Source organism: Talaromyces stipitatus, genomic scaffold (genome assembly GCF_000003125.1).
Source record: "Talaromyces stipitatus ATCC 10500 scf_1105507295517 genomic scaffold, whole genome shotgun sequence".
NCBI classification, from domain to species: domain Eukaryota; kingdom Fungi; phylum Ascomycota; class Eurotiomycetes; order Eurotiales; family Trichocomaceae; genus Talaromyces; species Talaromyces stipitatus.
This window is the reverse complement of record NW_002990121.1, coordinates 1,584,670-1,612,229: the sequence shown is the minus strand read 5'-3', so window position 1 is coordinate 1,612,229 and position 27,560 is coordinate 1,584,670. Positions and strand designations below refer to the sequence as shown.

Genomic DNA, 27,560 nt, shown 5'->3' with positions numbered 1-27,560 from the left:
GAAGCAATCAGAGCGAGCGAAAGACATTTGTTGGATGTTGTTGAGAGGGGTGGGGAAAGACGCACGAGCCGGAGCGCTTCTTTTAAGCCAGTCACTGCTTAGCAAGTCCAAGGAAGATACTTTGAGAAACTTAACTGGGACTGTATCCTTACATTGTTTTCCATTCTGATTTGTTCTCATGTGGTGCTCGCAAATGCGACATAATGCTACAGATAGAGTCAAATTTACTGCGGAGTACCCTCGATAATCGAACTCGGAATCTCGGAGTCAATACGCACTGCACTCCAAACGACTAGCAAGCCGCAAGCGAGTACGTACTGTACGGAGCTTGACTGGGTAACTTGACGAGAGTGGCCCCCCCACAGTGGGCTAATAAGGGCTAATCACCAGCATTAGTTACTTAAGGGCTAAAGTGAAGCGCCGTACGGACCGCCTAATGGCACCTATAGTTAACTACATACGGAAGAGCAGAATGGAGATGGCGTGCCACTGTCCACTGTCATTTGACAGAATGGAGCAAAGATGGATCCCGCACAGTATGGCTACGGGAAAAAAATTCAACCTTTCAACCAGTTGCCCCAGTTCGTCTCCGGGCTCTAATGTTCTATCCTAGTCCATCACCGAATCAGATTGATGCTGTCACGATCTGCTGAGTCTTGTGTCTTCTGTTTTGATTTGCTACTGGCAGAATTCCGAGGATAATTATGCCCAGGACGGCCTTCTTCTGGCCTGCCTACACGCCCGAATGATTATCCGAACATCTTCAGATAATTGATTACCCTGCCGAAAGAAGTATCTGTCTAGGTGCTTGAAGGCAAGTGACAACCTAACTAAGTATCAGCTTGCGCATTGACTGTGCCGCCCTAAACCTGAATTCGCCCAGACTCTTTCTGTCTGTACATTCTCTCTCAATTCAGCTAATTAACAACTGAGTCTAACTCGATATAGAGTTAATCAACAGTTTGGCTCATAAAAATTGTGGACGCAATGCTCTAGAGGAGCTCGCGTACTTTTGTCGTAACCAAATACAGTAGTATCGCATACATAAAAAGATGGAGCTCTCCGTAATGTAATGAAACACTGCTCTCTCCAGCCCGTCAGAAATCCACTCGAGCATCTGATTAGTGAACCTACACTAAGTAAAGAGTTTCGAAAGCTAAGACCCTGGTCGCATGTCGCCTTTCAGCCTGGTCCTCCGTTCCCCATCAGTGGCAGCAAGGGAAGACCCCCAGTCTTTTACATGCTCCGTGATCCATACATAATATTTTTACTCTTATAGCAGTGGCTAAGTTAACTATGGATTTTAGTATCTTAGTATGGATTTATCTTAAGCCCACTCTGTCTATTTATCCATCTAGATCCAGGACCCATGACGCGCAAATCTGCACGACACTCTTTTTGTAAACTGATCCCGGCAAGCCTGACGCAGCATTGAACAAGAGGGTCGAATGCTTTTTTTATTTTATTTCTATGCTCGCTCGGCCTTCTGTTTTTTATTAAAATAGAGCATATCTGTTCTTGTCTTTCTTCTTTCTTCTTCCCTTTCGCATTCCTCTGCCCTCCATCTCGTTTCCATAATCACCTCAATTGGGAAGGAATTGGTCGAATTGGAACTGGCCGGAAAAGTTTGAGGTTTCTGATGTTCACTGAATTCACTTGATTTGGGGAATTCAAAAATTATGAGCATTGTTCTTGTTGAAAAGTCTTATTAATACTCTGTTCTGTCTCTCGCTACAGCTTGGCACATCGATATTGATCGATTTACAATCGTTTGAGTTGCAATTGATTGAACCGGTACGAATCGTACGCTCTCCGCAAAAACTACACAAGCTGATTTCACCAATACAGATCTGAATGGCTGAATTGGTGTAAGAGAAACAAGAACATTGGACCAAACAGATTACTCTATTATTCCGAAGTTTGTTTATGCAGCAGTGTGTGGGAATGACCATATCATTGATTCTGCATCATTCACTTGTCTTCTCCACACTAATTCCTTTGGCCGTGAAACGCAGGAAAACCAGCTGCACTATATAATTCATATTCGAGTGGCTGTTTTCCAGCTATCCGGAAAAAAGGAACTATCTGCAGTCATCATGGCTTTCCCATTCATGAGGAGCTTCATTCTGCTCTTGTCAGTAGCATATTTCAGTCCAGACCAAAAGGAAGAATAATGGCAGCATAACTAACACTCTACTTTCAATTCTCTAGTTTATACCGTTATGTTCGCTTGGTAGTCAATTTATGGTCGTTTTACACCTTCAAACCAATTCCCATTCCAGAGAGTCCCAAATTGACCGCAGAAGACGTGACGGTTATTGTACCCTCTCTGGAAGGATGCGGCGATGAACTGGTCGAGACAATCCGAACGATTCTGGACAACAGGCCTCATGAGTTGCTACTTGTCACCATCGAAGCCAATCGAAAGGATGCCGAGAAGATGTTGAAGGCGATGCCAGCGTACCTCAACGACCGCATTCGTCTCTTCACGGTCACCCATCCCAATAAAAGACGCCAAATGACTCGGGCTATTCCAGAGGTACGTACAGCAATCACCATATTCGCTGACGATGATGTGAGCTGGCCATCTACTGCATTGCCATGGATTCTGGCTCCATTCGACACCGACGAACGCTACGGCGGAGTTGTTACGTGTCAAAGGCTGCGTAGGGCGGCTAATCCGACATTTTCTGAGAAGATCTGGAATTTCCTGGGTGCTCTATACTTGGAACGTCGGAATTTCGACTGCGCTGCCACCACACACATTGATGGTGGCGTACCATGTCTGTCTGGGCGAACAGTAGCTTACCGAACCAAGATTCTACAGGATGAAGTCTTCACCAACGATTTCACTAACGAGGAGTGGTGGTTTGGCAAATACCAACTCAATGCGGACGACGATAACTTTATCACGCGCTGGATGGTCTCGCACGGTTGGGAGACTTATATCCAGTATCATCCAGAAGTTGAAGTCAAGACGACTCTGGAGAACAACCCTAAGTTTCTGAAGCAGTGCGCTCGATGGTCACGAAGCAATTGGAGAAGCAACTTGACCAGCATGTTCGCCGAGCGTCATATCTGGTAGTAAGTACGACCCTTATTTCCACCCTTTTCATTTTTCCGAAATTTTTCTTTTTTTTTTCTCCACCCCTCTTGCTTCATAATCACATGTCTGTGCCAAAGCCGTCATGTTTTGCATTAGCACTGCTTCTTGCATGCGCCTAGCCCTAGCTCTGATGCAACGCACGAACTTGCTTGCATGTCTCGGCAGGGCTCTAGCATGGAATTGAAACGAGCAGGGGTCTAGATGCGTGTAATATCAAGCTGAGGGTGTGGGGAGGAAAAAGAAAAGATGAGACCAGTCCGATTCTGTTTTTTGTCTATCCCGTTTCGGACAGATACATATGTATATTGTCTCAGGGAAGACAATCAAGTTTCTCATTATTTCCATTTCTGCTTCCTTCATAGTGAGTAATAGCAACACCAACAGTTGAGCTAACTTGTCTCAGTCGTCAGCCATGGAGTACATACGCTGTACATCTGACCACCCTTTCACCTCCGGCCCTTCTCGGCGACTGTCTTCTCATCTACCTGTGTCACAAAGCAACGGAGAGCCTAGATGGCGATGCACACTGGTTCGCAATGCGCGCATTGGGAATTTGGATGTTCATCAGCAAATTCATCAAATTGATGGGCCATTATAGGCGATATCCCGCCGATTTTCTCTTGCTGCCTGTCTCGATTCTGTTCGGTTATTTCCACGGCGCCATCAAGATCTATGCGGCAGTCACATTGAATGTGGTGAGTACAAGTAATTTTTTATTCCTTTTATTCTATGTTGTTGCTGTTGCTGGTTTTCAAAGTCAATGAGAGAGTGAAGTACAATTGCAAGTTGCACGGGTGGAATTAGGGCTTTATTATACTGTCTTGGGCCGAGGACGAGCATACCGGGCGAGACTCTTCCTGTTCAATCCTACTAACTCTGAACATAAAACACCGTCATTGTAACCTGCCATGTTCCATATTGATTGCCCCAAGCCTGTGCTGTCGTGCGCTCACACTTTGTTTCAATCATCTTGTGTATCATCAGCTATGATGGTGGACCTCGTTTCATTGAGTCTGCGAACAATCGATCCCAAGCATCATTTTATTTACCAAGAGAGAAAATACAAGAAAAAAGCTGACATATACTTCAAAATAGACCGCATGGGGAAGCCGAGAGGGAGCCGATGCTAACGACGCCGAACGTATGAGGAAACGTTCCGATATTGAACGGGAGAAACAAGCCCGAAGAATGGCTTCGATGTATCCTCTCAACAAGGTGACCTGGCCCTCTTCAGGGTACGCTCCTATTGCTTAGGGGACTCATTCCCGACTATGCCATTTCCCACCTTATATGAAATGAAATGGATGGATGGTGTACAACAACCACCTCTGCTACGTACATGAGTCAATTGCGACCTCGATGGTCTCGTCCGATATATATCTTCCCATTAACGATGCTACGATCAGCCCCAAAACCTTTTTTACATATCATTTGTACTCCTTCTCACGAACTGAAGCGATGCGATCGATGGCTCTCTCATCTACTCTTGAGAGATCCTCTTTGTGACTATAACACTACTCGAAATGGGTTGCTCAGCCCTAATAACGACAGGCACTTCATTTTTTAACATTGACCTACATATATATGTTTCGTCGGTCTCAGCTGGAAGCAAACAGGACAGCTTATACATACCTCTCTGGCTCCTTCCTCTGCTCTTATCTTTCTATTCGAAGAAAGGCAGAAGGAGGGACAAAAAGAAGAAATTTCGTACTGGCATGTAATAGTATCAACGCAAAAAAAGTATCTTTTTCTTCTGGAATCTCCTTTTCTTCCCCGTCATGAAACACTGTGTGACACTTCTTTCTTCTTTTAATTGCTTTGCTAGACAAGAAGTTGACTGCTGGGAGGATCTCTGTTATTTCGTTGTTCTTGTCGAATTTTCAGCTTGCATTTTTTTATTTCGACTTTGATGTCCGTTGCTTTCTGGTTTTCCCTTACTGGTAAAGCAGGTGTTTTGTATACTTCGATATATACTTTCTCTTCCCGTCTTTGATTTATTGCCAATTCAACTTGTCTCAACATTGCAAAGTCCGCTCTCTTCGTTCTGCCTTTGAGTCCGTCTTGGTCACTTCTTCTGCGAATGAATGAAATTTGTTAGGGTCATTGGCAAACTGTTCTTGCAGGGGACCATGGCTGTGTACAGATTGGTTGTGCTATTGATAATCATAATAATAATCTCGGGCTTTTCCATCTCTCCTCATTCTGATGTGGTTTGTGTATGAAGTAAATCGATATGAGCCGGTTGATTGTGAAGTCGGGCTGGTATGAAAGATAGTCTATATTCGTGCAAACTCGTAACTGGATGCTGGATATCTGCCTACTGTAACGTTCTCCCGTCACCAAGCATTCAAGGAGAAATCATGTGCTCCTAAAAGTAAACAGATATGACCTCCAAAGGTGGCTATGACTTAGATGGGGTCCATCTATCATCCTATAAGCGGAGCAAAAGCCAACCGAAGAATTTCCCGGGTCATTCATCATCCGCGCCTAATCGAACGATTCGAGTACATATATGTCGAGATATGACCTCCTTGGGTCTGAGAGATGTATGCAAGAGTATGCTGATGATCGTGGTACAATCCCGACTGCTCAGCGTATGACAGGTATTCTGTAAAGGACCAACTGTATATCCATCCATTGGTGGACGCGTTTCTGCACCAAACATTAAGTATTTGCTCAGTAAAGAGCATGAGGAGCAGCTTTTAACCGGTTCGTAAGTTGACAGACATCCAGGAACGCAGGAGTCGTGGCCGGGTAGGGTCAAACATGGTATATGCTTAATATGCTCATGATATCGGGACGTGGAATATGAGCCGGGTCAGTCATCTTGACACAGAGACTTTCTTTAGCAGAACGGAGGGTCAGTATTTCAGAATGTCTAATCCAATTGACAGACGGTAGCCATCCTCCTAACGATCGAGTCCCACTGCGCGTCACATGAAAGGGTCCAGTACTAAGCACTAGACAAAAGCTCCCGGGTTCTTTCTAGAGTGGTGAGACCACATGTAAAGGAGGATCAATCTCTCGCTTGTTCAGTTCTTAGTCAATGTGTCTGGGTTATCAATCAAACTTGAGAATGGACGAGATGTGAGTAATGTCACGACGGGTGACTAAGCTCTCCGCAGGGAAGGAAGGACACCGCCGCAATAAACAAGCTAAGATACGTACAACTTAACTCTCCCCCGCCACTTTCGCTTCTTGGTCTTCTATTATTCCTCAATACCTCGTTTTATCATTACTTGAACATACACACTACCTTCATTCTTGGTCTAGTTCCCTTACCTATCCTTTCTCTCGTCTCCGACTGCCGAATAAGTGTTATGCAGCTACTGGGATCATGACCGAACCAGGAGTTGGGTGAGTATTGCGCTCAAGCCACATCATACACATTCACCCTCGTAAATTACATAGAACTGCCCAAAACTGCACCGGGGAATATGTCTTTGGTGGTTTCATGGAATCTCGTCTTTCTCTATACCTCAACCATCAGTTTGGCCGAAACTCGGTTCATTTCGTCATTGGATTTACCCCCTTTTTGGTTACGACTGCCAATTCGATCGTCAAACAATTAACCGATATCCAGAACCACTTGCTGATTTCTTCTTCTGATTTATAGTCATAAGCGATCCAAGAGCGGCTTGGCGCGCTCTCTTCTTCATCGTGACAAGTCAAAGAGCGAAAGCCGCGACGAGAGTAACGGCAGCACCTCACCGACGTCTACCGTTGGATCCTTCGCCGATTCGCAACATAATCGTCAGTCATCGCTATCCCTAACCAAAACTCAAAGTAACAGAAGAGTCGGTCCCGAAATCACAATGGAGTCACCGTCCGTGTCCGGGGGTGACATCTCCTCTCATGCGGGGGGTATCGACAGCCCCGAGAAACCAGGGTCCATCAAAAACAACTCGGAAACGCATACTACATCTATTGAACAATCTGTGAAGACATTCCGTTTATTCGAGATTCTGCGCAGCGGCGATACTACTGCCATCTCCAAGGCGCTGAGAGAGGCCAAAGACCAAAGTGCCTCCGGTGGCCCGGGGGGAACCACGATACTTCATTTGGCCATACAATGTGCGGACTTACAAGTCGTGGAATATGTGATGGCCAGCGGAGCAGATATCGACGTCAATGCTCGAGATCGCGAAGGAAATACGCCACTACATCTTGCAGCACAGCTTGGCCGGGACACGGTTGTTCAGTCGCTTCTAGATCTACCTCAAATTGACGATTCTATTGCGAACTATCGCGGCCAAACTGCCCTCGACGTCGCGCGTACCCCTGAACTCTTCGAAAAGTTACAACTTGCTCGCTCGCTCTTCATCGATACGAAGACGAAACAAATTCAGGATATGGTTGTTCGAGCAGACTACGAAGGCTTGGAGAAACTACTTGAAGAACCTCGTGTACAAGGGAACCTTGATGTGAACGCACTGGAATTGGTAACAGATACTGTTACGGCTCAGTCAGGAGGGACTCTGCTTCATGAAGGTGCTAGGAAGAAGGACACAAAGTTGTTGCAAATACTGCTCCTGCACGGCGCTGATCCGTTCAGACGTGACAAGAAGGGAAAACTACCTCAAGACGTGACAAAGGACGACAAGACTCGAGCAATTGTCAAGAAATCACCAGCTGCGATTATCGCCCAGCGCGGTATTCAAGAAAGAGCCATCTTAGGGAATGCTCCCTCTCAAGCGGCTAGCTCCAGCCGAGCTGTGAGCGCAGAAGTTACTCTTGCTGGAAAGGACGCCAGAGAAATGAAGGGCTATTTGAAGAAGTGGACCAACTATACGTCTGGTTTCAAGCTGCGTTGGTTTGTGCTTGAAGATGGAGTCTTGAGTTACTATAAACATCAAGGTTAGTTAAGCGATTATAATTTATAAATCAGTAGGGTTATTTCGGGCTAATATCAACATGTCTAGATGACGCCGGCTCCGCTTGTCGAGGTGCTATCAGCATGCGCATTGCTAAGCTACACATGGATGCGCAGGATAAGACTCGTTTTGAGATTCACGGGAAGTCGTCCGTGAAATATCACTTAAAAGCGAACCATGTAGTGGAAGCCAAGAGATGGTTCTGGGCATTAAACAATGCCATTCAATGGGCCAAAGATGAAGCCAAGGAAGAGGAGAAAAGACGAACAAGGGATGCAGAGTTCTTGCAGGCAAAGATACATAATGTGGAAAACCGCACGCCTGAAGGACCTGTCTCTGAGCTGACATCGGTCAGCTCCAAACTCAACGTCAGAGGCGGTCCCGCGGTCACTGATCCTAGGTCTAGCTTCACACGCGTCAATACTCATACATCACGCAACACTGTAGAGCCGCCTGGTGACGATGAAGCTTCAGCTTACGGCTCATACGCCCAAAGTGTTGCTCACACTGATATGAACCGTGCTGCCGCACCTTCTGGTGGGCTTGACGGAGAGGCGGACTATGAGGACTATAACGATTATGCCTCGAGCCATGATGCTCAACCATCCAACAAAGATGCCTTTTATATCACAGCCCAATCAGCGAAATTACAACTAGACCTTCTCTCTAACGTGTCCGCTTCTCTATTAGCCGAGAAACACAAAAACCCCGAGCTCACAGTGTCCGATCCAGCGATCGATCAAGCCTTGTCGACTTACGAGTCGGCCGTGTGCAGTCTCCACGATCTTCTCGCAAATTTGATGAAGATTTCGCGCGACAGAGACGCTTACTGGCAATATCGTCTTGATAAAGAGTCGGATACACGTAAAATGTGGGAGGAAAGCATGGCTCAGATTGTACGGGAACACGAAGAGCTTCAGCTGAAAGTTGGCGAATCAGAGGAAAAACGCAAACGGACGAAAAAGGCTCTTAAGGAGGTCCTTGAGAAGAATACTAATGGAGCTGATGTTGAGCGTGTGCCCTTTCGTGGCAACGCCAAGGAAAAGGACATATTCGAAGAAGCGGAGACTGGACCGGAAACTGCTGATTACAGCACACAAGAAGCTACTGTCAACAACGTCAAGCAGGTCAAGATTAGTGATGGTGTCTCAAGGCGACAGACTATCTCAGAGTACATAGACCTTGCCGAGTCAGATTCCGAAGACGAAGATGAATTCTTCGATGCTATTGACAAGGAAGAAGTTGAAGTTGGCGCAGTCCTTTCTAGTGAGAGGCTAGTCGAGTCGGAAACGGTGCAAAATGAAGCTGCTGATTTGCGGGCGGCGAAGCTCGCTGCTATAGAGTCTGCTTACAAGGGATACGAAGACCCAGTACGGACGAGATTGAACATGGACAAAGACGACCGGCCTAAACTGTCTCTTTGGGTGAGTTCAAATCTCAATGATCAGCAGGAGATGCAAACTGGCATACTGATGTCTTTCCACAGGGTATTCTTAAATCAATGATCGGTAAAGACATGACAAAGATGACCCTTCCGGTGTCTTTCAATGAGCCTACCTCGCTCCTTCAGCGTGTAGCTGAAGATATGGAATATGCGGATTTGCTGGATATGGCTGCTGATCGTACTGAATCCTTGGAGCGTCTCCTCTACGTCGCTGCCTATGCTATTAGCGAGTATGCTTCTACGATTGGGCGTGTTGCCAAACCGTTCAACCCTCTATTGGGAGAAACTTTTGAATATACTCGACCAGATAAACAATATCGCTTCTATGTCGAGCAAGTCAGCCATCACCCGCCGATTGGTGCTGCTTGGGCTGAATCACCTCGATGGGACTATTTTGTATGTCCCCTTCAGTCACATATTGAGCTGTGAACTGTACTGACAATTTATCACAGGGCGAGTCGGCTTTGAAGTCTAAATTCTATGGAAAATCGTTCGATATCAACTTGTTGGGAACGTGGTTCTGCAAGCTGCGTCCTATTACAGGCGAAGAGGAACTATACACATGGAAGAAAGTGACTTCTTCAGTCATTGGTATTATCACCGGTAACCCAACCGTTGATAACTACGGCCCTATGGAGGTCAGGAATTGGAAGACTGGAGAAGTATGCTATCTTGATTTCAAAGCCCGCGGTTGGAAAGCATCTTCTGCATACCAAGTCACGGGGAAGGTTGTTGATGCTGCCGGGGTTCCGAGATGGAGCATCGGCGGACGATGGAATGATAAAATCTTTGCTCGCCCGCTATCGGGCCATGAAGGCACTATTTCAGAACACGACGAATCTTCCAAAGCCATCTTGCTTTGGCAAGCCAATCCTCGACCCAGCGGTATCCCCTTTAACCTGACACCATTCGTTATAACCCTCAACGCGATTCCCGATCGTCTCCGACCATTCTTACCACCAACTGATACCCGACTCCGTCCTGACCAGAGGGCTATGGAAGATGGCGAATACGACTTTGCGGCAGCGGAGAAACATCGTGTCGAAGAGAAACAGCGAGCGAAGCGAAGGGAACGAGAAAAAAATGGCGAGGAGTTTGTTCCTCAGTGGTTCCAAAGAGCCAAGTGTCCGATTACTGGAGAGGAGTATTGGCATTCGACGGGTGAGTATTGGAGGTGCAGAGAGGTTAGCGACTGGTCCAAGTCGGAGGATATTTTCTGAGTCTTTCTGTGGTTTCTGTACATGTCCAGCCTGTGCATATTCATACCCGGTTTCATATTATTAGTATACATACGCATGATTACACTAATTTGACCTTGTAAGTTGATTGAAAGTAAATCTATCAAGAGCATGTTCGTCTAATGCGCCAACATTTAGCATTATAAAATCACGTGACCCATTATCAGATAATCATCCGTAACATCTCATCGAACAGCTAACTAGTTCATACCGTCAACATTGAGCGCAATTGACCTCGAAATGGTGAGCGAATATACATGCAGTCGCTGTATACAGGCTCTAAAACCTCACATTCATCACCGAATGACTCTATCTACATTCCGACGCCTCCCTTCGCAGGCAAGTCGCAGATGTAATTTTTCCACGACGACGGGGCCGCGAAGCTCGCCGGTACGGATTCACAACGGGAGTAATGGCAGTCAGTTCAAGACTATCAAGAACTCTTTCTCGGTTGCAGTTGACAATACTACCGCCACTACGACACGGAGTTCATTGTTGTTACCAACGAAGCAAGTCGCGCGGAATGTACACTCTGCAGCTGCGATAGTCACCCCTCCCACGGCTTCACGAGAAACAGCAGCATTACGACGACCGGACAATCTGTTTCATCATTACTCATCATCACCTTCGTCGATAATCAGAAAACGAGCTGCCTTCATTAAACAAAACGCCTTTTGCCCGCACCCTAGTCACCAGCAAACTCGCGCACCTTTAGGCACTTCCAAGGATGATGTCGTTGCTTCCGCAACTCTGCCCCCAGCTCATTCCCACTTTGAATGTCCCGATTGCGGTGTCCCGCTATATTGTTCGGAGGAGCACTGGATGGACGATTACGAGGCGCATTTAGAAGTCTGCGATACCATCCGACAAATTAACGAAGATGATCATGATTTAGTATCTGGTCGATTCTTCCCGGAATTCTCGTACCCGGGACCACAGGATGATAATTTTGTGGTTAACATGACGAATTGGGATACGTTCTTGTATACGCGTGAATTCGAGGCGATTGATAATGAGAGGAGTATGAGGCAGGTAACACGGATGTTGACCTATCCGGTTACTATTGCTAGTATTATACATGAATTGAGTCCATATACGGTGCATAAGGAGGGTAGATTGACGACCGAGGGATTGAAGAGTTTCAGCGGTAAGTTCTTATCCTTTTCTTCATTTCATACAGATCCGCTAATTTGGGAGTGAAGCCCTCCGCTATACTCTTCACCCACCCAAACAAGGAGAAGGCAAAGACATCCGCGGTCTACGACTCAAAGCACCACCCGTCCGCATCTTCATTCTCGGCGCACGAGCCGAATCCTCCTTACCCCGTGAAGTCTGGCTTCAACTGACACACATGTTCCCCAACGCACTGATCAATCTCATCTTCATCGGACCCGAGAGCATGGCCAACCGTGACGACGAGTTCCCCTTACCAGAACGTACGCCATCAAACCCCTTTGGCGGCATTGTTGAAGACAGATTAGGCCCCCAGATGAAAATCACAACTTACGTCGATTATTTCCATACCATGCATGACGCGCAATATTTCTATCCGTACGACCCTTACTTTGACTGTTTCATGCTTTTCCACCCGGGACTGGGACATCCAGCAAGCTCTCACGAATGGGCGGAGACATTGCCAAAACTCCTCGAGACAAAAGTCCCCATAATCTGCACTGGATATACGCAGAGCGATTTGGAAAGAGATATCAATTGGGTCCGCGAGAAGTGTGCGGGCGAGTTTGATGTCTTACTCGAACCGGGCGAGAATCGCTTTAGGAGTTTGAGATGGGATCTCAATGATATGGATCCGAGTGATGTTTCGGCTGGGAATTGGGGCGTTTGGGCTTTCAGGGGGAAGAGGTATGTCATTTGTTCTGTTACTGTGAGAGGGATGCATGCTAATTGAGAGAAAATAGGTACGAAGCAACGCATAAGAACGGTACGATTGCTGTTTGATCTGTAACTATACAAAGTCATACATAGTCCTGGATACGAGGCTATCTGTTCGTTTAGGAAAAGTACATACCCAACTCTGTTGACCTTAGATTTGCTTCCTTGATAATCTGTATTATAAATCAACTATTCTTTTCACAATGATTCATCTCTACAGGAGCCTCCTGAGGTCGGATAAGGGATAAAGTAATCAATAGAATGAATTAATAGTCAGTTGATCAATCGACTAACTCATGTGTCTAGCACATTGGGAGTAAACAATAATCAAAACAGTCGACTAGGAACAGTTCGACTAACGTATCCAGAAATGAAGGGTATAGGAAAGGAGTCCAGTAAGGAACGAGAGAGGTCTTGCAGTACATTGTTTATGCAGGCAAACCAAGCTTTGCAGAATTGAATATATACATTTTTCAGAATGTATGTATATCCCCGTTGATGTATTCGAAATTAGGACGCTCAAAGCAGGTTGAATTGAATGAAAGCGCAATCGGTAATTCAAAGTCTATTGGCCGTGTTGATCGTAGTTCTTCTTTGCATTCGTTCACGATGGTCAGAAAACGAGGTTTACATCATGACCAAACCCGCAACTGCGACCACGCCAGCCATCATAGCGCCAGCTGCGACCTGTTGATTCGATGCTGCGGTTCCAGGAGTTGGTTTCGTGGGGGGTGCTGTTCCTGCAGCCGATGAGGTCCCTTCGGGTTGAGAGGCGGTTGCTACTACGACGGAAGTTGTAGGAGCCACGCTCGGGATCGCGGAGGAGGAGAATTTGACAATGGCTGAGGAACTGGAGGGCTTGACTGGTGCGCTGGAGGAGAAGACGAATGTATGTGGGACAACAGATGAAGAGGAAGAAGTTGATGTCGACGTTGATGTCGAAGTAGAAGTTGACCAGGGAGTTGGCGTGGGAGTTGGAGTTGGTGTCGGGGTTGTTGATGTATGTGCGTTGACGATAGTGATGGTCGTAGTTGAAGCAGCGAGTGCCGAGGAAGCAGCTGCAGTCAGCAGGACGAGGACTTTGGAGAAATGCATGTTGTTTTGATTGAGCCGGTATTTGGTTTGTTTATTGATGTTGGTATGATATCAAATGCAGAACAGCGATCGACTAGCAATTGCAACGAATGGACGACAGCAGAGTACTTAACGAGCGTTGACTCTACTATCACGCAGTAAAATGAAGCTGAAAAGGAAGAAAATAACTATCAAAGTCGTTGAGAAGAGAGAAGGGGAGGTAGATATAAATATGAATCAAAGACAAAAGGAGCAGATAAACTTAACCTGATTGGCTGTGTTTTTAATTACTGACGTATGAAAAACGGCTCAGGACCGCGCTAAAAAGGCTTAAAGTGCATAGATTACGCGGATGTGGTAATTACATTACACTTACATTCTCGACATTCCATATTCCATATTCCTTTGGTTGCGAGGGAAACTGCTTGTCATTCTTAAGTATTAGAAAAAGAGACATAAGAATAGAAGTCTTTGCTTTTAAAAGAAACTGTACCTGGCAGAGATGAGCATAAGGTGAATCAATTTGATCGCCAGTCCCCACTTGGGTTATGCAGTGGCTTGCCATATATTCGCCGAACAGTTTCAGATTAGATGATCTCGTCAATAGGTCCGATTGTTTTGATTGTCGGAAAGTGGTTTTAAAATGTTGCCTCTGGACATGTATTTCAGCGGAGTATTATGGGGAGTAGATTGTAGTACAGTAGATGTTCATGCTAGTTCATGCTGTGTAATGTAGGTGTCGTACAGCACGCCATGTGTCTGGATCCATTGTGGCCCCACTGCAGATATAAATGATGAGTACGAGCATGTAGCAATAAGCAATCAACATTATCATAGCTATAGCGAGTGGGTATAGTGATATCTAGTGTTACAGCAAGATCAAAAGCGAGTGACCATGAAAGCAAACAAACAAAAAAACCGCTGCAGTAAACCGCCCAACGTCAACAACTCACAAAGCATACATCATACCAGACACAAGAACGACAACAGGCCATGTACCCGTCCATGGAAAGGCCAAGTTCGACGATGTGCCGGAAATCGAAGGGTCGGCCGCAGTGGTACCGTTTGCAAGAGTACCATTGACATATGCCGTCTCATTTGTTCCGTTCTTAGTGATCGTCACGACACTGGAGTTGTGAGGAGGGTCTCCAATGAGTTCGTTAAGGAAGGTGGCGTTCTTGTTGTCGTCGCATCCACACTCGCTATATTGTTCGCAATAACAAACAACGTTCATGGTATAATTTCCAGTGCTGTTGTTGTTGTCGGTTTGTTGCTGGGTCTGGTTCCACGGGTGATGATAATAGTATGGGGCACCATAAGGGTAACCGTAGAATGGATAGTGAAAGGCTGCAAATGCTGCGATACCAAGAGCGCCTCCAGCGAAGAGGTATGGAGTGATGCCGGATGAAGATCGACTACCGGCAGCGAAGGGAGTGGTAGCGCCACCGGGGTAGTAGCTACCTCCTCCATAGGATCTGGATGTGCCTGATCCAGCACTTGTTTTGCCTCCGGTGTTACTGTTATAGTCAGCTCTATCCACGATCTGTATTCTCGAGTGAGTGATATTTACCTCGACGGCGACGTACTACCCGAAGAACCTGCACCAGATTTCCCGTTAGAACTTGATTTTCCACTTTTTGAACCACTCGAACTGGAGCCTTTGGAACCACTCGAGCCAGACGAGCTGGAACTTGAACTCCCACCTTTTGAGCCACCTGAACTGCCTGAACTTCCCGAACTTCCTGAGCTTCCTGAGCTTCCTGAGCTTCCTGAGCTTCCTGAGCTTCCTGAACTGCCTGAACTGCCTGAACTGCCTGAACTACCGCCCTTACCCCCACCTCCTCCACCGCGTCGCTTCTCTAAATCCACGACATCAGGAATAACTACTGCCGCAAGTTCCTCTCGCTCCTCAAGAGAGAGCAGATCCGTTCGCGGAACTGCAAGCGATGATACGATGGGCGAAAGTAATAAAAGCGCACTGGTTGCTAACGATGTTCTCATATTGTGTTGTCAACAAATCGCGATGTCACTAAAACAGAAAAGACCCTCGCAATTGCCGCAATCTATATCTGTAGAAAGAAGTGATGACGATGAGTCAAGATTGACAAAGAGGGGGTTTTATATATAAAATACACTAAAACAAGAGAGAAACAAGAAAAGAGATGTCATGGATGTGATGGGATGTGCCGAGTTTCTATCATAATAACTATGTAAGCAAGATATGTCTAGTGCCTAAAAGGGGAAAGCGCCGCCAGCGGAGTTTAGGCCTTGAGGCTGAGTTAACTTTTTTCAGGCAAGAGGCGAGTTCTGCCTCAGGCTGATTGGTGTAGATAACAACACTGCCACTTTAATCTCCTCGATACGACGTAGATGCGAGCGTATTTGGAATCATAATCATATCATTCATTCATCACATTTATTCAGGTGCATAATTTGATTACAAATTACTCATACGTACGAGGAACATCGGCCGACTAGTTTGACCGAGGCTTCACCAACGGCCGATACACAGGATCCCACATTTGCTCGCGAATCCATTCCTCCAATTCCTTGTCGTCTTCCGGGATACCCTCTTCTTGGGCCAATCCTTCTTCAACAGCTGTCTGGATCACTGCTTTGGCGATGTGGACGCTGATTTCGCGCACGTCCTCAACGTCTGGTAGAAGAGGCTCGTTGGGGTCTCGAAGGGCAGGGGATTGAGCTGCTAGTGCTTTGACGGCTGCCACCAGCATCTTGTCTGATAGTAGGCGGGATTGACTCAGTACCGCACCTAGACCGATTCCGGGGAAGCAGGTGGAATTATTGCATTCCGCTTTGTTCCCGCCGTTAGTTTGGTCTATTAATTGATCGCAGAGATGAAAAAGAACATACCGATTTCTTTTTTACTCCGTTGTATTCAACAGGTGGAAACGGACTGCCGGTTGCTATCAAAGCCTTCCCCTCCGTCCATTCATTGATATCGTTGGGATGCGCTTCGTGTAGTCGTGTCGGATTACTCAAGGGAAAGACGATAGGACGATCAACATGATTGGCCATTTCTCTAATAATGTCTTCGGAAAAGGCATTAGGCTTGGTTGATGTACCGATCAAGGCGTGTGGTTTGACTTTTTTGACAACGTTATACAAATCAGTCTGGTTGTGGTCCTCCCATTCCGAATCATCTCGTGCGTAGTGGACTTGTGCTGGTGTTAGTTTGTCCCCGTGCGATTTGAACAGGAGACCTGGCTTGTCGATGCACCTATACATTATCAGAGTGAGTTTTGAAAAGCGGGCGATTGAAGTTACCATATCTGTTTAGCAGCCTCTTCCTTTGACTTGCCGCTCTCTGTGGCAATGGCATCTCTGATCTGATCAGCTATACCGGTACCTGCAGTTCCCGACCCGAAAATGACGATTCGAACATCGGCAAGTTTGACTTTGCTGACGTGCAGGCCAGCCATGAGAGCTGCAAGAGTAACGCAACCTGTTCCCTGGACATCATCATTGAAGCAGGCAATTTGTGGGCGGTACTTTTCTAGGAGTCGTCGGGCGTTATGCAGACCAAAGTCTTCACTACCTACTCTTAGTTTGAGGCAACGATACTGGAATGGTCTACTTACAAATGGATATATGCATTCGGAAAAATCTTCTTTGCGCTGTTGACGAATCGGTCAACGAATCGGTCATATTTCTCTCCCCGGACTCTTTTATGCCGAAGGCCGAGATATAGATCATCCTTGAGAAGGGTTTCATTCTGCTCGATAAGCTGGGTAAAACTGAATTAGGGGGAACAATTGCTTACATCCGTTCCGCAATCTAGAACAACTGGAAGTTGTCTCGCAGGGTGAATCCCAGCGCACAGAGTCGTCAACACCAGTTTTGCGACTGATATCAACACCGATCCTACTCCTTGATCGCCAATACCTAGAATCTATGTAGGAGTCAGTAGACCTCAACTTTATTCTCAGAAAGGAGGAGGGGGGGGGGGGTCGTCGTCGAACCTCCTCTCCATCGGTGACAACAATATAATCCACATCTTCATTCGTCCCATTCTCCGTAAACTGTTTCAAGTCATGCTCGATCCTGTCGACGTCATGAATATTCAAAAAGCATCCCTCTGGTTTACGGAATATACGGGAATAATTCTGAATCGCATCGCCTTCAGTAGGTGTATAGATCACACTAAACATTTCTTTGAGATGATCTTGAATAAGCTTGATTCTATTAGTACACCAGACCATCCAATTCGTAAGGGATATACATACTCGATAATACAAAACCTGATTCTGCGCCTTCATACTCGCCATAAAGGTGTTCTTGGCCAAATCATCGGGTCGAGTAGAGTACTGCTGATAAGCCCGCTTCACCTGTTCCTCCAGTGTCTGGACGTTGGGCGGCAAGAGGCCATGGAGACCAAAGTCGCGGCGCTCATGCGAGGGGAAAGCTGATCCTTTGTTGAAATAGGAATCGTGGAGGAGAGCATGGCCCTGTTATTTTGGTTAGACGTCTATTTTGATGAGGCAATTGAGATACTCACTTCGAGCCCGCATTCTAACGGTTTCGAGGCAGAGCGGGGTAGGTTTGCGAACTTGGTCATGTTGACAGCAGATAGGCTTGTGTCCTGACTTTGGCAATAAGAACCAAGGTTGAAATGCAATGCAATATATGATAGTCTGTCTATCAAATGTAGATAAAAAGTAAACAATCAATTGACTCTGTTGAAATCATGATAATTGGCCAATGACGTCGTGATAAGATATCCTTGGCCTGAAGCTTAAAACACGTAAAATTCCCTCGAGGAACTTCCATTTTGGGAATGGTCGCGCGACCGGTAAAGGTACCGGTATATACCGGTACCCTTACCTTCTATACATATACAATACATCTACAATACATATACATATATGTTCACATTGTATGTTTCCATGGCCATAGAGTACTTGAACGGTCTCAATGTATTGTCTGTTAGGTACGTGAAATACAACTCTCAACCATACCTCGGCAAAGTAGAGGGCCCCACAAGGTGTCTGGCGATACATTCTTAGTAAGCAAGATGACTTAACTACAGTAATTTGTCATCTCATTAAGCTTTCCCCGCTGCTTTAAGTATTTCACCGGTATCAAAAGGTCAGGTGAAAACACCCCCACCAATATCATCGCACGGACTCGTCGCTGCTTTAACCCGTTCTTACGTGAAGAGTTGTACGTACAGAAAGGAGCCCAGATATATTTGAACACCGGTGGGACCCTCTTGCTGAATCATTCATCTACTTCTCCTCTTTACTCATCAAACAGTAATCTTCAATTAATCTAATTCATCATGTCCCTATCGCCAATCGACATCATCTCCTCATCCTCCTACCCAATTCCAGAGCGGTTCGAGCGAGGACGGATCGATTCGAATATTCTGTATGGCGGTCTTACTTTGGTCCAGAATGAGGATACAACAAGACCGTCGACTCCGAAAGCCAAGTCAAAAAGAGATACGAATAAACAGGGTACTAGCAAATCCAACGATACTAAAGTCTCGAAACGGAAACGAGGTCGGCCTCGAGTCTTGGATAAAGATGAAAATGCCGCCGAGGTTTGTTCATCGTTGACTATCTTTACGAGCTAGTTTTGACAATGATGACCTTCGTAGAGACGGAGAACACAAATCCGACTTGCTCAACGCGCATACCGTTCGCGCAAAGAAGCTACTATTTCATCCCTCAGCCAACGCCTTTCAGTCCTTGACGCCGCTATTCGGGAGATGAATGTCTCGGTAGGGAACTTTCGTAATGTTCTCGTTGGTTCGGGCTTATTGCTGCAACAAACACCCGTGACGTACGGATTCCAGAAACTTTTGCAGAAGTCGGATGCGCTTATGAAGCTTGCGAAGGAAAGCAGTGATTATGCGACTGCCAATGGTTCGCCTGTAGACGAATCTGCGAGTAACCATTCATCTTTGGGGGAAGGGGGCGATGCATTGCTTATGAAGCAATCGCCCCAGATCAGCGAGGATCTGGAGGAGTTCAATTTCCTATTATATGGAGCCAACGATAATGCATCGTCGATGGACGTCGGGTCGCTTTTTCAGGGTTATGATCTGGACACTGTCAACCAGCAACAACCACCTACTACACAGACGGATGATCCGGGAATGCAAATGATATCCTCCTACTCGACGACAGAATCATATCCCAATTCGACCTCATGGCTTCAGCACAACATTATGCCTACACCATTAACATATAGCCACAACGAATCGTCACTGGCGCGACGTCTAGCCAGACAGTGCGCCGAATACGGCTACCGATTACTCACAGATCCAAATACAGACCCAAAAGATATATTATATACATACCGATTTTCGTTGTCCTTCAGGAGTAAACAGGCTCTTACAGAGCGGTTTTGGAACGCCATAACCAGTGCCACACTCACACCGAACGCCGTCTCCAGTTCCAGTTCCAGTTCCAACTCCAGCGCAAATACAAGTTATTCAACTACTCCGCGATACACCCTCGGAAATGCAGGTATGCATTACTCCCGCCTTCTACCTGGGAATCAGACACCGCCCACAGCAACGACAAATCTATACCCATTCTCGAAATTCATCGGTCCATGGCCCTTCCATCAAGGGGCTTTATCTCATGATTGCACTACCCTCGAAGAAATCGTCGCCGCGCGAGGAATGGGCGGGGAATGGTTCGATAGTAATGATGTCGAGGGCTATATTCGCGAAAAGGGTATTCATGTTAATACACATGCTAGTTTTGTGACGTTACCGGAATCATCGGTGAATCTGTTGGAGCATCTCAATGAGAATGAGAATGAGCGGCGGGGAGATTTGATAGATCCGTCTTTGAAGTCTGTGACTTTGTCGTCGCAGGATGTTTCCAAGGATACGAAGACGAAGAAAAAGCGACAGTCGACGGTTATATTCGATGTTGATATGTTCCTCAAAGGTGAGATCTCTACCATTTGAAGTCGCTTAGTTCTGTACTAATACTATATCCAGAACTTATATCCAGAGGAGTCTGCCTCGCTGATAAAGCGGGATATCGCAAAGAGGATGTCGAGGAGTGTTTCAGGATTTCTTGTTATTCCGTTGCTTGACACTACTTGAGTAGTTCAGTAATGAGAAGGAAGATTCATTGTATATATATTATTTATCGATTATGATAAGGTAACCCATTTGACATCCTGAGAATATATTCATCTATTCATCGTCCATATCGTGAATTCGTTAGTCGTCGCTGCTGGCATGAAGTGAGTCGTAAAACAAGTCAAAAATTACAGTGAAGTGCATGATGCAATTCCAAAAAAAAAAAGGGCAGCAGGATAGAAAAGAGAAGGCTGCGGTGGAGATTAATGATGCTTCTCAATCAAATGAACCATCGTAGTCCAACTGGTGCAACATGATTTTGCCATCTCATGCTGGCACCATGAACACTTGACCGTAGCCTTGGGTGAAGACGACGGTCCTGACGCAGAAGACGATCGTTCTGAGAATAAGGATTGTTTTGATGCTGACGATTTCGACGACGAACGCGCCTGACTAGATGATCGGGAAGACCGTGAACTTGAGGGTTCTGGTAATCCGGAAAATAATAGACATTCCGGAATCACCATTTGAGCGTACATGCCGGACGGCACGTCGTGCCAGTAGTTGCAGTGGCAGCAGATGACGAAGATCTTGGCGAGATATTTGTCGTGTTTGGGTGACATGGTGTTTCGCGGGATTTCCTTTTTGCTGTTGTTGCTGCTGATTGTTTCGAAATTGGAAGTGGACGCATTTGAGCTGACGGGGGTAGCTGGTTCGCCCATTGCTGAGAACGCGGATGATCCATATGATGAAGCTGAAGACGATGATGGGGTTTTGGCATGATGGGCTCGTGGAGACATTGTCTTTAGTGGTCGTAGATTTTTGATTCGTTCATTGCGCTTATCAACGTCAACTGACAGCCGTTGTTCCGAAACGGCCTCTTTTGACACATTGAGTCCCTTCACAAGAGAAGAGATGCTGTCGTAATTGACCTGTTGTGCCGGAGCATCCGACGGACTGTACCTAGGCAAACTATGATAAGACGGGTTTCCCTGTATTGGTGAGGTTGCCCTATCTTGACTCTCCATCTTTGACCGACCAACTCGTAGGGAATGAGGGATCATGGAATCATCCTGCGTGGTGTCCAGACTAGGTCTCTGCTCCATACTCGCCACGGCATCGTAAGATGTGGCTGCCGCTTTGTCAGATGCAGTAAGATAAAATGGACTACCGACTCTTCGCAGGGTAGGAGTCGCCGGTGCCTGAGGGAGATCCTTCTCTGAGGGTTGATCATTTTTCTGCTGTTCTCTCTGTCCGTGCCTCGTGTTGCTGCTAATTCTGTCGTATCCATATTGGGAGGGCAGGTCCGTATGTGGTACTTCCACAGCTTCCGGTCTGTCACTATTCGACACACTGGCACGCCGACTTTGAATGCGCGTGGATATATTCGATAGCAAAGGCACATTCGGCAACGTCGGAGCTTGCGATGACACGCTAGTATCTCTTCCTGGCTGTTGCTTCTTCACCAAGCGACGCGAGGCCCGACGATCTGAAGAAGGCGCTCTACTATTAGTCCGATCAACTGACTGTGATCGTCTAAAGGCATTCCTCCATGACGACGTCGGACGTTCTTGCTGATTGTCCTGATTTAGCGGAATTGCATCTATTGGAAAGCCAATTGTGGTTACTGGCGGGTGAGACTTGGGTTCCTCTGTGACGGCTATACTCTGGGGCCGTCGTGAGAAGGAGAACCTTCTTGAGCGTCTGGGTTGGGCGACTTCAGCCATTGTTGTGTATGTCTCTGTACTCACAAGAGAAAGACCTAAAAAGAAGGTGAAAAAATAAACAGGCCACCCATAGCCTCTAGAAATCGGGCATCCCACCTTTTAAGTCTGCTATGAGCTCATAGATCATAATCACAAAATTAGTTAGCCCTCGATTATTTTTTCTTCGGCATGTCTCAGTTAGGCTGCCCAGTCGATCTCATGGATAGATCAACTATGCTGCTTCGAGTATACTTTGCCCCTCTGAGGCCATCTTTTGCGTTCTAGATGATGAGCTGTCTCAGTCTTCCCTGCAGCCTCGAAACCTGGCCAATCGAGAAAAGGCGCAACGCCATTGGCTGAATACTTGCTTATGTAAGAGCCCTGGCGGCCCTGGAAGCGCTCCCGATAAGGTCGGAAGTGGCTGGCCAATCACAGCAGCCGCATTCTAGTGCTTATTTTTAATTGGACGAGATATCCTCCGTTATGCGATTTTGCATCTTGGCGGCTTGGCGTGTCTTGGCGTAGTCAGCGGAAAACGTGACACCAATGACGCATTGGATTCGCGTCCTTGCCTACGTAGTACGTACTATGTAGTACAGTAGGAGTAGTATGGAGTAACTTAGTCTGTATCTCTCTGCCTTGATAATGATGGGAGAATGCGAGTCATGCTGGACACAGCACATGACCTCTCGCTTCAAGGAGTATAACCCCAAGCGTGAATTGTACATAACTACCCAACATGCCGAACACAGTGCAATTCCCAACAAAGATCATTGTCAACCAGGCCTGATTATGCAATATTACGCATGTCTGATTGGTCTGCTTCAAGCTCTTGAGTCTGGGACATAATGGACTACGTATTGCGCTAACAGCTTCGCCGGGGCGGCCCTAAACTGTTTGTAGCACTAGTGGATTGTAGCAAGCCAATAGAAATGCTCAGAAAGATCAGATTGATTAGTCCATGGCCTAATGCGGACTAGCCGTGTATGGATACGGTAAATACGTGACACAATTCCTTATCGCATCGCCACTGACGCTGTACGAGTTGGTTAACAAATACAGCCTACAAAAAGCAACTCTCATCGACAAACCAGGCCATCTCTCTCTCTCTACCAACCCTCTACGGGCTTGTCTTTTTCATTGCACTTCTTGACTTCTATCACCTTATCTTTTGAGTTCCATCTGGTTGTGTCTTTCTTTCATCGCGTTATTCACCCTGGATTCTAACACTGCCCCTGCTACTGGTGCTATCACTGCATCGACATCGATGAACGAACCTGACGAACCACCTATACACCGTCTCGGTATCAGGGATCGAATACACTCTTATGCCAACCACCTACTCCCTCACGGCAGCACGTCGCGTCGTGATACTTCCATTCTTCCGATAACCAACCAACAACCCAAGAATCAAGATGGCCCTCACTCGTCTACTGGTCCAATTGGACCTGGAGCTCCCACCAAAGCACAACCACCCCAACATGTCACCTACGATCCTTCCGCGACTAAAGGAATCCCTGTGGATACCCACGATGGAGAGAAGACTTCCGCCCTAGATTCTGATGAGCCCAGGCCTGGCTTTTTTAGCAGAGCCTTTACCTCCGTCAAGCTTATTATACTATCAAGCTGGGTCAACTGGCTGCTCCTCTTCGTTCCCGTGGGTATCGCCCTCGGTGGAGTGCAACGTTCGATGGGAAACGATGGTCCCATCTCACCAACCGTTGTATTCTCTATCAATGCCGTTGCCATTATCCCCTTGGCGTGGATGCTCGGATACGCGACCGAATGTGTCGCTACGGATATGGGCGATACCATTGGTGCTCTACTGAACGTCACCTTTGGAAATGCTGTGGAACTCATCATCTTCATCATCGCCCTGGTGGCCGATGAAATCGCCATTGTGCAGGCTTCTCTGCTCGGCTCAATCCTTGCAAACTTGCTGCTCATCCTCGGCATGTGTTTTCTTTTCGGTGGTCTACGCTTCCGTGAACAGTTGTACAACTCTGCCATTACTCAAATGAGCGCGTGCCTTTTGAGTTTGAGTGTGATTAGTTTGCTTCTACCTGTAAGTTCGTCCGTTGTTGCAAGATGGAATCCATCCCCGTCTGACGCATTAGACCGCTTTTCATGCATCTTTCAGCACTCTGTCGAACGCAGATGCGGCTGTCCTCAAGGTTAGCCGAGGTACTAGTGTGGTAAGTATTCGATCCTTGTATCGAATAATCTTACAGCTCCTAATGGATGAATAGGTCCTCCTTCTGGTCTACATCTTGTACCTCCTCTTTCAGCTGAAATCCCATTCCTACATTTACGAAAGTACCCCCCAACATGTCATTGACGAAGAATCCCATCCTGGCGTACTTGCAGACATCCTCAATTCGTCTTCGAGCTCAGAGTCATCCAGCGACGATGACAGTGATGCCAGCTCGGGTTCTCACACGACTGTCAAGAGGATTAGACGAGCTCTTCGCAAGAAGCGTAGACGCAAGTCTAGCTCTGCATCTAAGGATACTACATCGGTCCCGTCTCTTCCGTCGTTCGTGCGTACTGCGTCTTCTGGCTCTCAGGTGATCGACGACACTTCGACACATACTTCCGGACACAAAGTCAGTGCCAAAAGCAACGGTCAGGAGTCTGTTACACCAGAGCGGCCCCCGTTGAGTACAGAATCTTCTAGTGAGGTGATGACTCGTGACTTTACTGTCGATACAGAGAATCGTACGGCAGAAAAGAAGCGAAAGCCACGATATACCCGGTCGAAGGACCCGATGCGCCGAACGTCTGAAGAGGAGGGTATCATCGAAGAGGACATCATATCGCAGTCAACGCCTGCTCCGGGAGATAGCGGGGAGGGTGCGTCCCAGAAACGACCATTCAACATACGCAACATTTCATACAAACCAGCCCTACCACGTGTTTTGACACCAAATGTGTTTACCTTGTCACAGGCACAGCCCGACTCTCAACTGGGCGCTCCAGCCCCTGGGGCTGGCGGCAACAAAAGTCTTCGTCGGACCAATTCTTTGCCCGATCGTCTTAACAGGCCAGCGTCGGGACCAGCGGTATTGGCTGTAGCTACCGCGATTCCGTCCGCTCAACCTCTACCGCATCTTGTGTCTAAGAAGAGGGTTGAGATCAAGGATGATCCTGCAGAGAAGCCCAAGTTGGACCGGATCACAGCTATCGTTCTCTTGCTTATCACCACTGCCCTTGTGGCCGTCTGCGCTGAATTCCTTGTTGATTCTATTGACTATTTAGTCAGCACTACTGGGGTCAGCGAGGCATTCATTGGGTTGATTATTCTTCCGATTGTCGGTAATGCTGCCGAGCACGTCACTGCAGTTACAGTAGCAAGCAAGAACAAGATGGATCTCGCTATTGGTGTTGCTCTAGGTAGTAGCATTCAAATCGCATTGTTTGTCACGCCGGTTATTGTCCTTCTCGGCTGGATCTTGAACACTGAGATGTCGCTTTATTTTAGCCTGTTTGAGACGGTTTCTCTGTTTGCTTCTGCTTTTATTGTCAACTATCTCATGCTGGATGGTCGCAGTAACTATCTTGAGGGAGCGTTGCTCATAGCAGCGTATGTCATTATCGCTGTATCGGCATATTTCTACCCTGCATGCGAAAATACTAGTACTGTGAATGGTGGGACAATGACTGGGCAGTGTTGATCTCATATTCCATTTGAGACTTCAGACATGGTGAGACTGGTCTGGATTCTATCTGAATGAATCGATTCTATCAATTGATTTTAGGGGTTTGCAATCAGAATGACACAATTTGTTTTCAGACTCAATGGATTAGTTTAGTATGCTATCTCGGTAGTGCGCTCAATTGGAGCTGAAACTATGCTATTATGTTTACCAGACGTAGTCACTTAGAACATTTGAAATTTAAAATGTAAGAGCGTATTTGGCCCAGCAATTTGCACAGCCACATCTGAGTACCTTTTCCAATGTTCATCCCAAGGCATCATCATCATCTCCATTGTATCTCGTTGTTGCACAATAATGGACGTCTGCCTACTCAACAGGTCATTCATTGTCTACGCACTACCTCCTTACATTTTTCTTCCAACTAAGTAACATATCAAAATGTACAGACCACCTCCAGGTCCCCCACCAGGCTGGACAGCCCAACAGCAAGACGAGATCAATGACAATCCTCCTCCGTATCATAACTGGCAAGAACAAGTCCCTGACACATCGACATTACCGCCTCCACCGGCAATATCGAGGTTTGCTTCTGAGACGGGGAATGCATCTGGTGACGATGCCGGTGTGTTTCTTGTCCCTTTAGTGGTGTGAAAGGCTACTAATATGATGATATACAGATCGCGCAAAGGAGTTTTGCAACGAGAGGCCATTATGGAGGCCTGTCAGGGTAATATTTTATGTCTCTACATGTCTATATAGGTGTACGAAACTTACAAAATCAGCCCTCAGAAGCAGTCTACACAAGCACTCTAAACGGCGACATTCGTCCCGGCCAACCCATCGAATATCGCGGTACTCTCGACACCCCGAGTCGCGGCCACTGGAGAATCCGCAGCGACAAAAACTGTCGTGATTGCAGCATTATTTCCTTATTACCGTTATACTACGCCATGCGTGATTCGCCCATGGTCACGGAGAGGCCAAAGACGATCTACTTTGAAGTCACCATTAATAAGTATCATCGTCGACCGTTTGGAGGTGATGCGAGCGGGTTTTCGATTGGATTTGTAGCGCAGCCGTATCCCTCGTGGCGCTCGCCGGGATGGGATAGAGCTAGTATTGGAGTCTTCTCGGATGACGGATGTAGATTTGTGAATGATAATCTCGGCGGGAAGGAGTTTACGAGTGCGTTTCGAACGGAGGAGACGGTGGGATTGGGGATGAGGTTTAATCCACCTGGCATAACAAGCACAAATGCACCATCACAACGACTGGTATTAGATGCGACGGTATTCTTCACGAGAAACGGTGTTGAAGCCGGAAGTTGGGATTTGCATGAAGAGTTGGACTCGGAGGCGGAAGGTGTATATGGTCTGGAAGGAAAGTTCGATCTTTATGCGGCTGTGGGAATCTTTGGTGGTGTAGATGTTGAGGTCAAGTTTGATCCGGCGAAGTGGATGGCTAGATACTAGTTGTTTGTGAGTGTGTTGCTCAGAGATGATG

At 46.7% G+C, this 27,560-nt stretch overlaps 9 protein-coding genes across 13 annotated transcripts, besides 1 other annotated feature; 6 read left to right on the top strand and 3 right to left on the bottom strand.

The window, feature by feature from the left end:
- Positions 1–1,830: 1,830 nt before the first annotated feature.
- TSTA_006200 (polysaccharide synthase Cps1, putative) lies at positions 1,831–5,296 on the top strand. Of its 3 annotated transcripts, XM_002488201.1 has the most exons (5): positions 1,908–1,934; positions 2,016–2,134; positions 2,212–3,084; positions 3,510–3,801; positions 4,202–5,296. In XM_002488201.1, the coding sequence occupies exons 2-5, from the start codon at positions 2,097–2,099 to the stop codon at positions 4,358–4,360; spliced, it is 1,362 nt and encodes a 453-aa protein (XP_002488246.1). In that variant the 5' UTR covers positions 1,908–1,934; positions 2,016–2,096; the 3' UTR covers positions 4,361–5,296. The 3 variants fall into 3 exon arrangements, with proteins under 3 accessions (XP_002488248.1, XP_002488246.1, XP_002488247.1); XM_002488203.1 differs by having other exon boundaries at positions 1,831–2,134; XM_002488202.1 differs by lacking the exon at positions 4,202–5,296 and having other exon boundaries at positions 3,510–3,932.
- Positions 5,297–6,921: 1,625 nt separating this feature from the next.
- TSTA_006190 (oxysterol binding protein (Osh1), putative) lies at positions 6,922–12,568 on the top strand (the record flags this gene model as incomplete). The annotated part of the gene is made up of 6 exons (XM_002488200.1): positions 6,922–7,963; positions 8,029–9,404; positions 9,467–9,820; positions 9,877–10,625; positions 10,887–11,809; positions 11,865–12,568. 6 exons carry the CDS (start codon positions 6,922–6,924, stop codon positions 12,566–12,568), a joined length of 5,148 nt encoding a protein of 1,715 aa, XP_002488245.1.
- Positions 12,569–12,799: 231 nt separating this feature from the next.
- On the top strand, positions 12,800–13,788 carry TSTA_006180 (uncharacterized protein; the record flags this gene model as incomplete). Its single annotated transcript, XM_002488199.1, has 2 exons — positions 12,800–13,552; positions 13,624–13,788. The coding sequence occupies exons 1-2, from the start codon at positions 13,391–13,393 to the stop codon at positions 13,786–13,788; spliced, it is 327 nt and encodes a 108-aa protein (XP_002488244.1). The 5' UTR covers positions 12,800–13,390.
- A 340-nt stretch (positions 13,789–14,128) lies between these two features.
- On the bottom strand, positions 14,129–15,795 carry TSTA_006170 (conserved glycine-rich protein). 2 transcript variants are annotated; one of them, XM_002488198.1, is made up of 3 exons: positions 15,330–15,795; positions 15,197–15,224; positions 14,129–15,143 (listed from the first exon to the last, which is right to left on the bottom strand). In XM_002488198.1, the coding sequence occupies exons 1-3, from the start codon at positions 15,625–15,627 to the stop codon at positions 14,576–14,578; spliced, it is 894 nt and encodes a 297-aa protein (XP_002488243.1). In that variant the 5' UTR covers positions 15,628–15,795; the 3' UTR covers positions 14,129–14,575. The 2 variants fall into 2 exon arrangements, with proteins under 2 accessions (XP_002488243.1, XP_002488242.1); XM_002488197.1 differs by having other exon boundaries at positions 15,197–15,795.
- A 215-nt stretch (positions 15,796–16,010) lies between these two features.
- Positions 16,011–18,297, bottom strand: TSTA_006160 (malate dehydrogenase, putative). Its single transcript, XM_002488196.1, has 8 exons — positions 18,143–18,297; positions 17,871–18,092; positions 17,607–17,819; positions 17,408–17,536; positions 17,226–17,359; positions 16,912–17,178; positions 16,498–16,864; positions 16,011–16,438 (listed from the first exon to the last, which is right to left on the bottom strand). Exons 1-8 carry the CDS (start codon positions 18,200–18,202, stop codon positions 16,397–16,399), a joined length of 1,434 nt encoding a protein of 477 aa, XP_002488241.1. The 5' UTR covers positions 18,203–18,297; the 3' UTR covers positions 16,011–16,396.
- Positions 18,298–18,472: 175 nt separating this feature from the next.
- Positions 18,473–18,510: a microsatellite.
- Positions 18,511–18,837: 327 nt separating this feature from the next.
- Positions 18,838–20,703, top strand: TSTA_006150 (uncharacterized protein; the record flags this gene model as incomplete). Its single annotated transcript, XM_002488195.1, has 3 exons — positions 18,838–19,189; positions 19,247–20,552; positions 20,606–20,703. The coding sequence occupies exons 1-3, from the start codon at positions 18,926–18,928 to the stop codon at positions 20,701–20,703; spliced, it is 1,668 nt and encodes a 555-aa protein (XP_002488240.1). The 5' UTR covers positions 18,838–18,925.
- A 269-nt stretch (positions 20,704–20,972) lies between these two features.
- TSTA_006140 (uncharacterized protein) lies at positions 20,973–22,648 on the bottom strand (the record flags this gene model as incomplete). 2 transcript variants are annotated; one of them, XM_002488194.1, is made up of 3 exons in its annotated part: positions 22,516–22,648; positions 21,217–22,454; positions 20,973–21,179 (listed from the first exon to the last, which is right to left on the bottom strand). In XM_002488194.1, exons 1-3 carry the CDS (start codon positions 22,544–22,546, stop codon positions 20,973–20,975), a joined length of 1,476 nt encoding a protein of 491 aa, XP_002488239.1. In that variant the 5' UTR covers positions 22,547–22,648. The 2 variants fall into 2 exon arrangements, with proteins under 2 accessions (XP_002488239.1, XP_002488238.1); XM_002488193.1 differs by having other exon boundaries at positions 21,217–22,648.
- An 808-nt stretch (positions 22,649–23,456) lies between these two features.
- TSTA_006130 (membrane bound cation transporter, putative) lies at positions 23,457–26,259 on the top strand. The gene is made up of 3 exons (XM_002488192.1): positions 23,457–24,463; positions 24,516–24,593; positions 24,648–26,259. Exons 1-3 carry the CDS (start codon positions 23,666–23,668, stop codon positions 26,070–26,072), a joined length of 2,301 nt encoding a protein of 766 aa, XP_002488237.1. The 5' UTR covers positions 23,457–23,665; the 3' UTR covers positions 26,073–26,259.
- Positions 26,260–26,495: 236 nt separating this feature from the next.
- On the top strand, positions 26,496–27,529 carry TSTA_006120 (uncharacterized protein; the record flags this gene model as incomplete). Its single annotated transcript, XM_002488191.1, has 3 exons — positions 26,496–26,679; positions 26,735–26,784; positions 26,840–27,529. The coding sequence occupies 3 exons, from the start codon at positions 26,496–26,498 to the stop codon at positions 27,527–27,529; spliced, it is 924 nt and encodes a 307-aa protein (XP_002488236.1).
- Between the last annotated feature and the right edge of the window lie 31 nt (positions 27,530–27,560).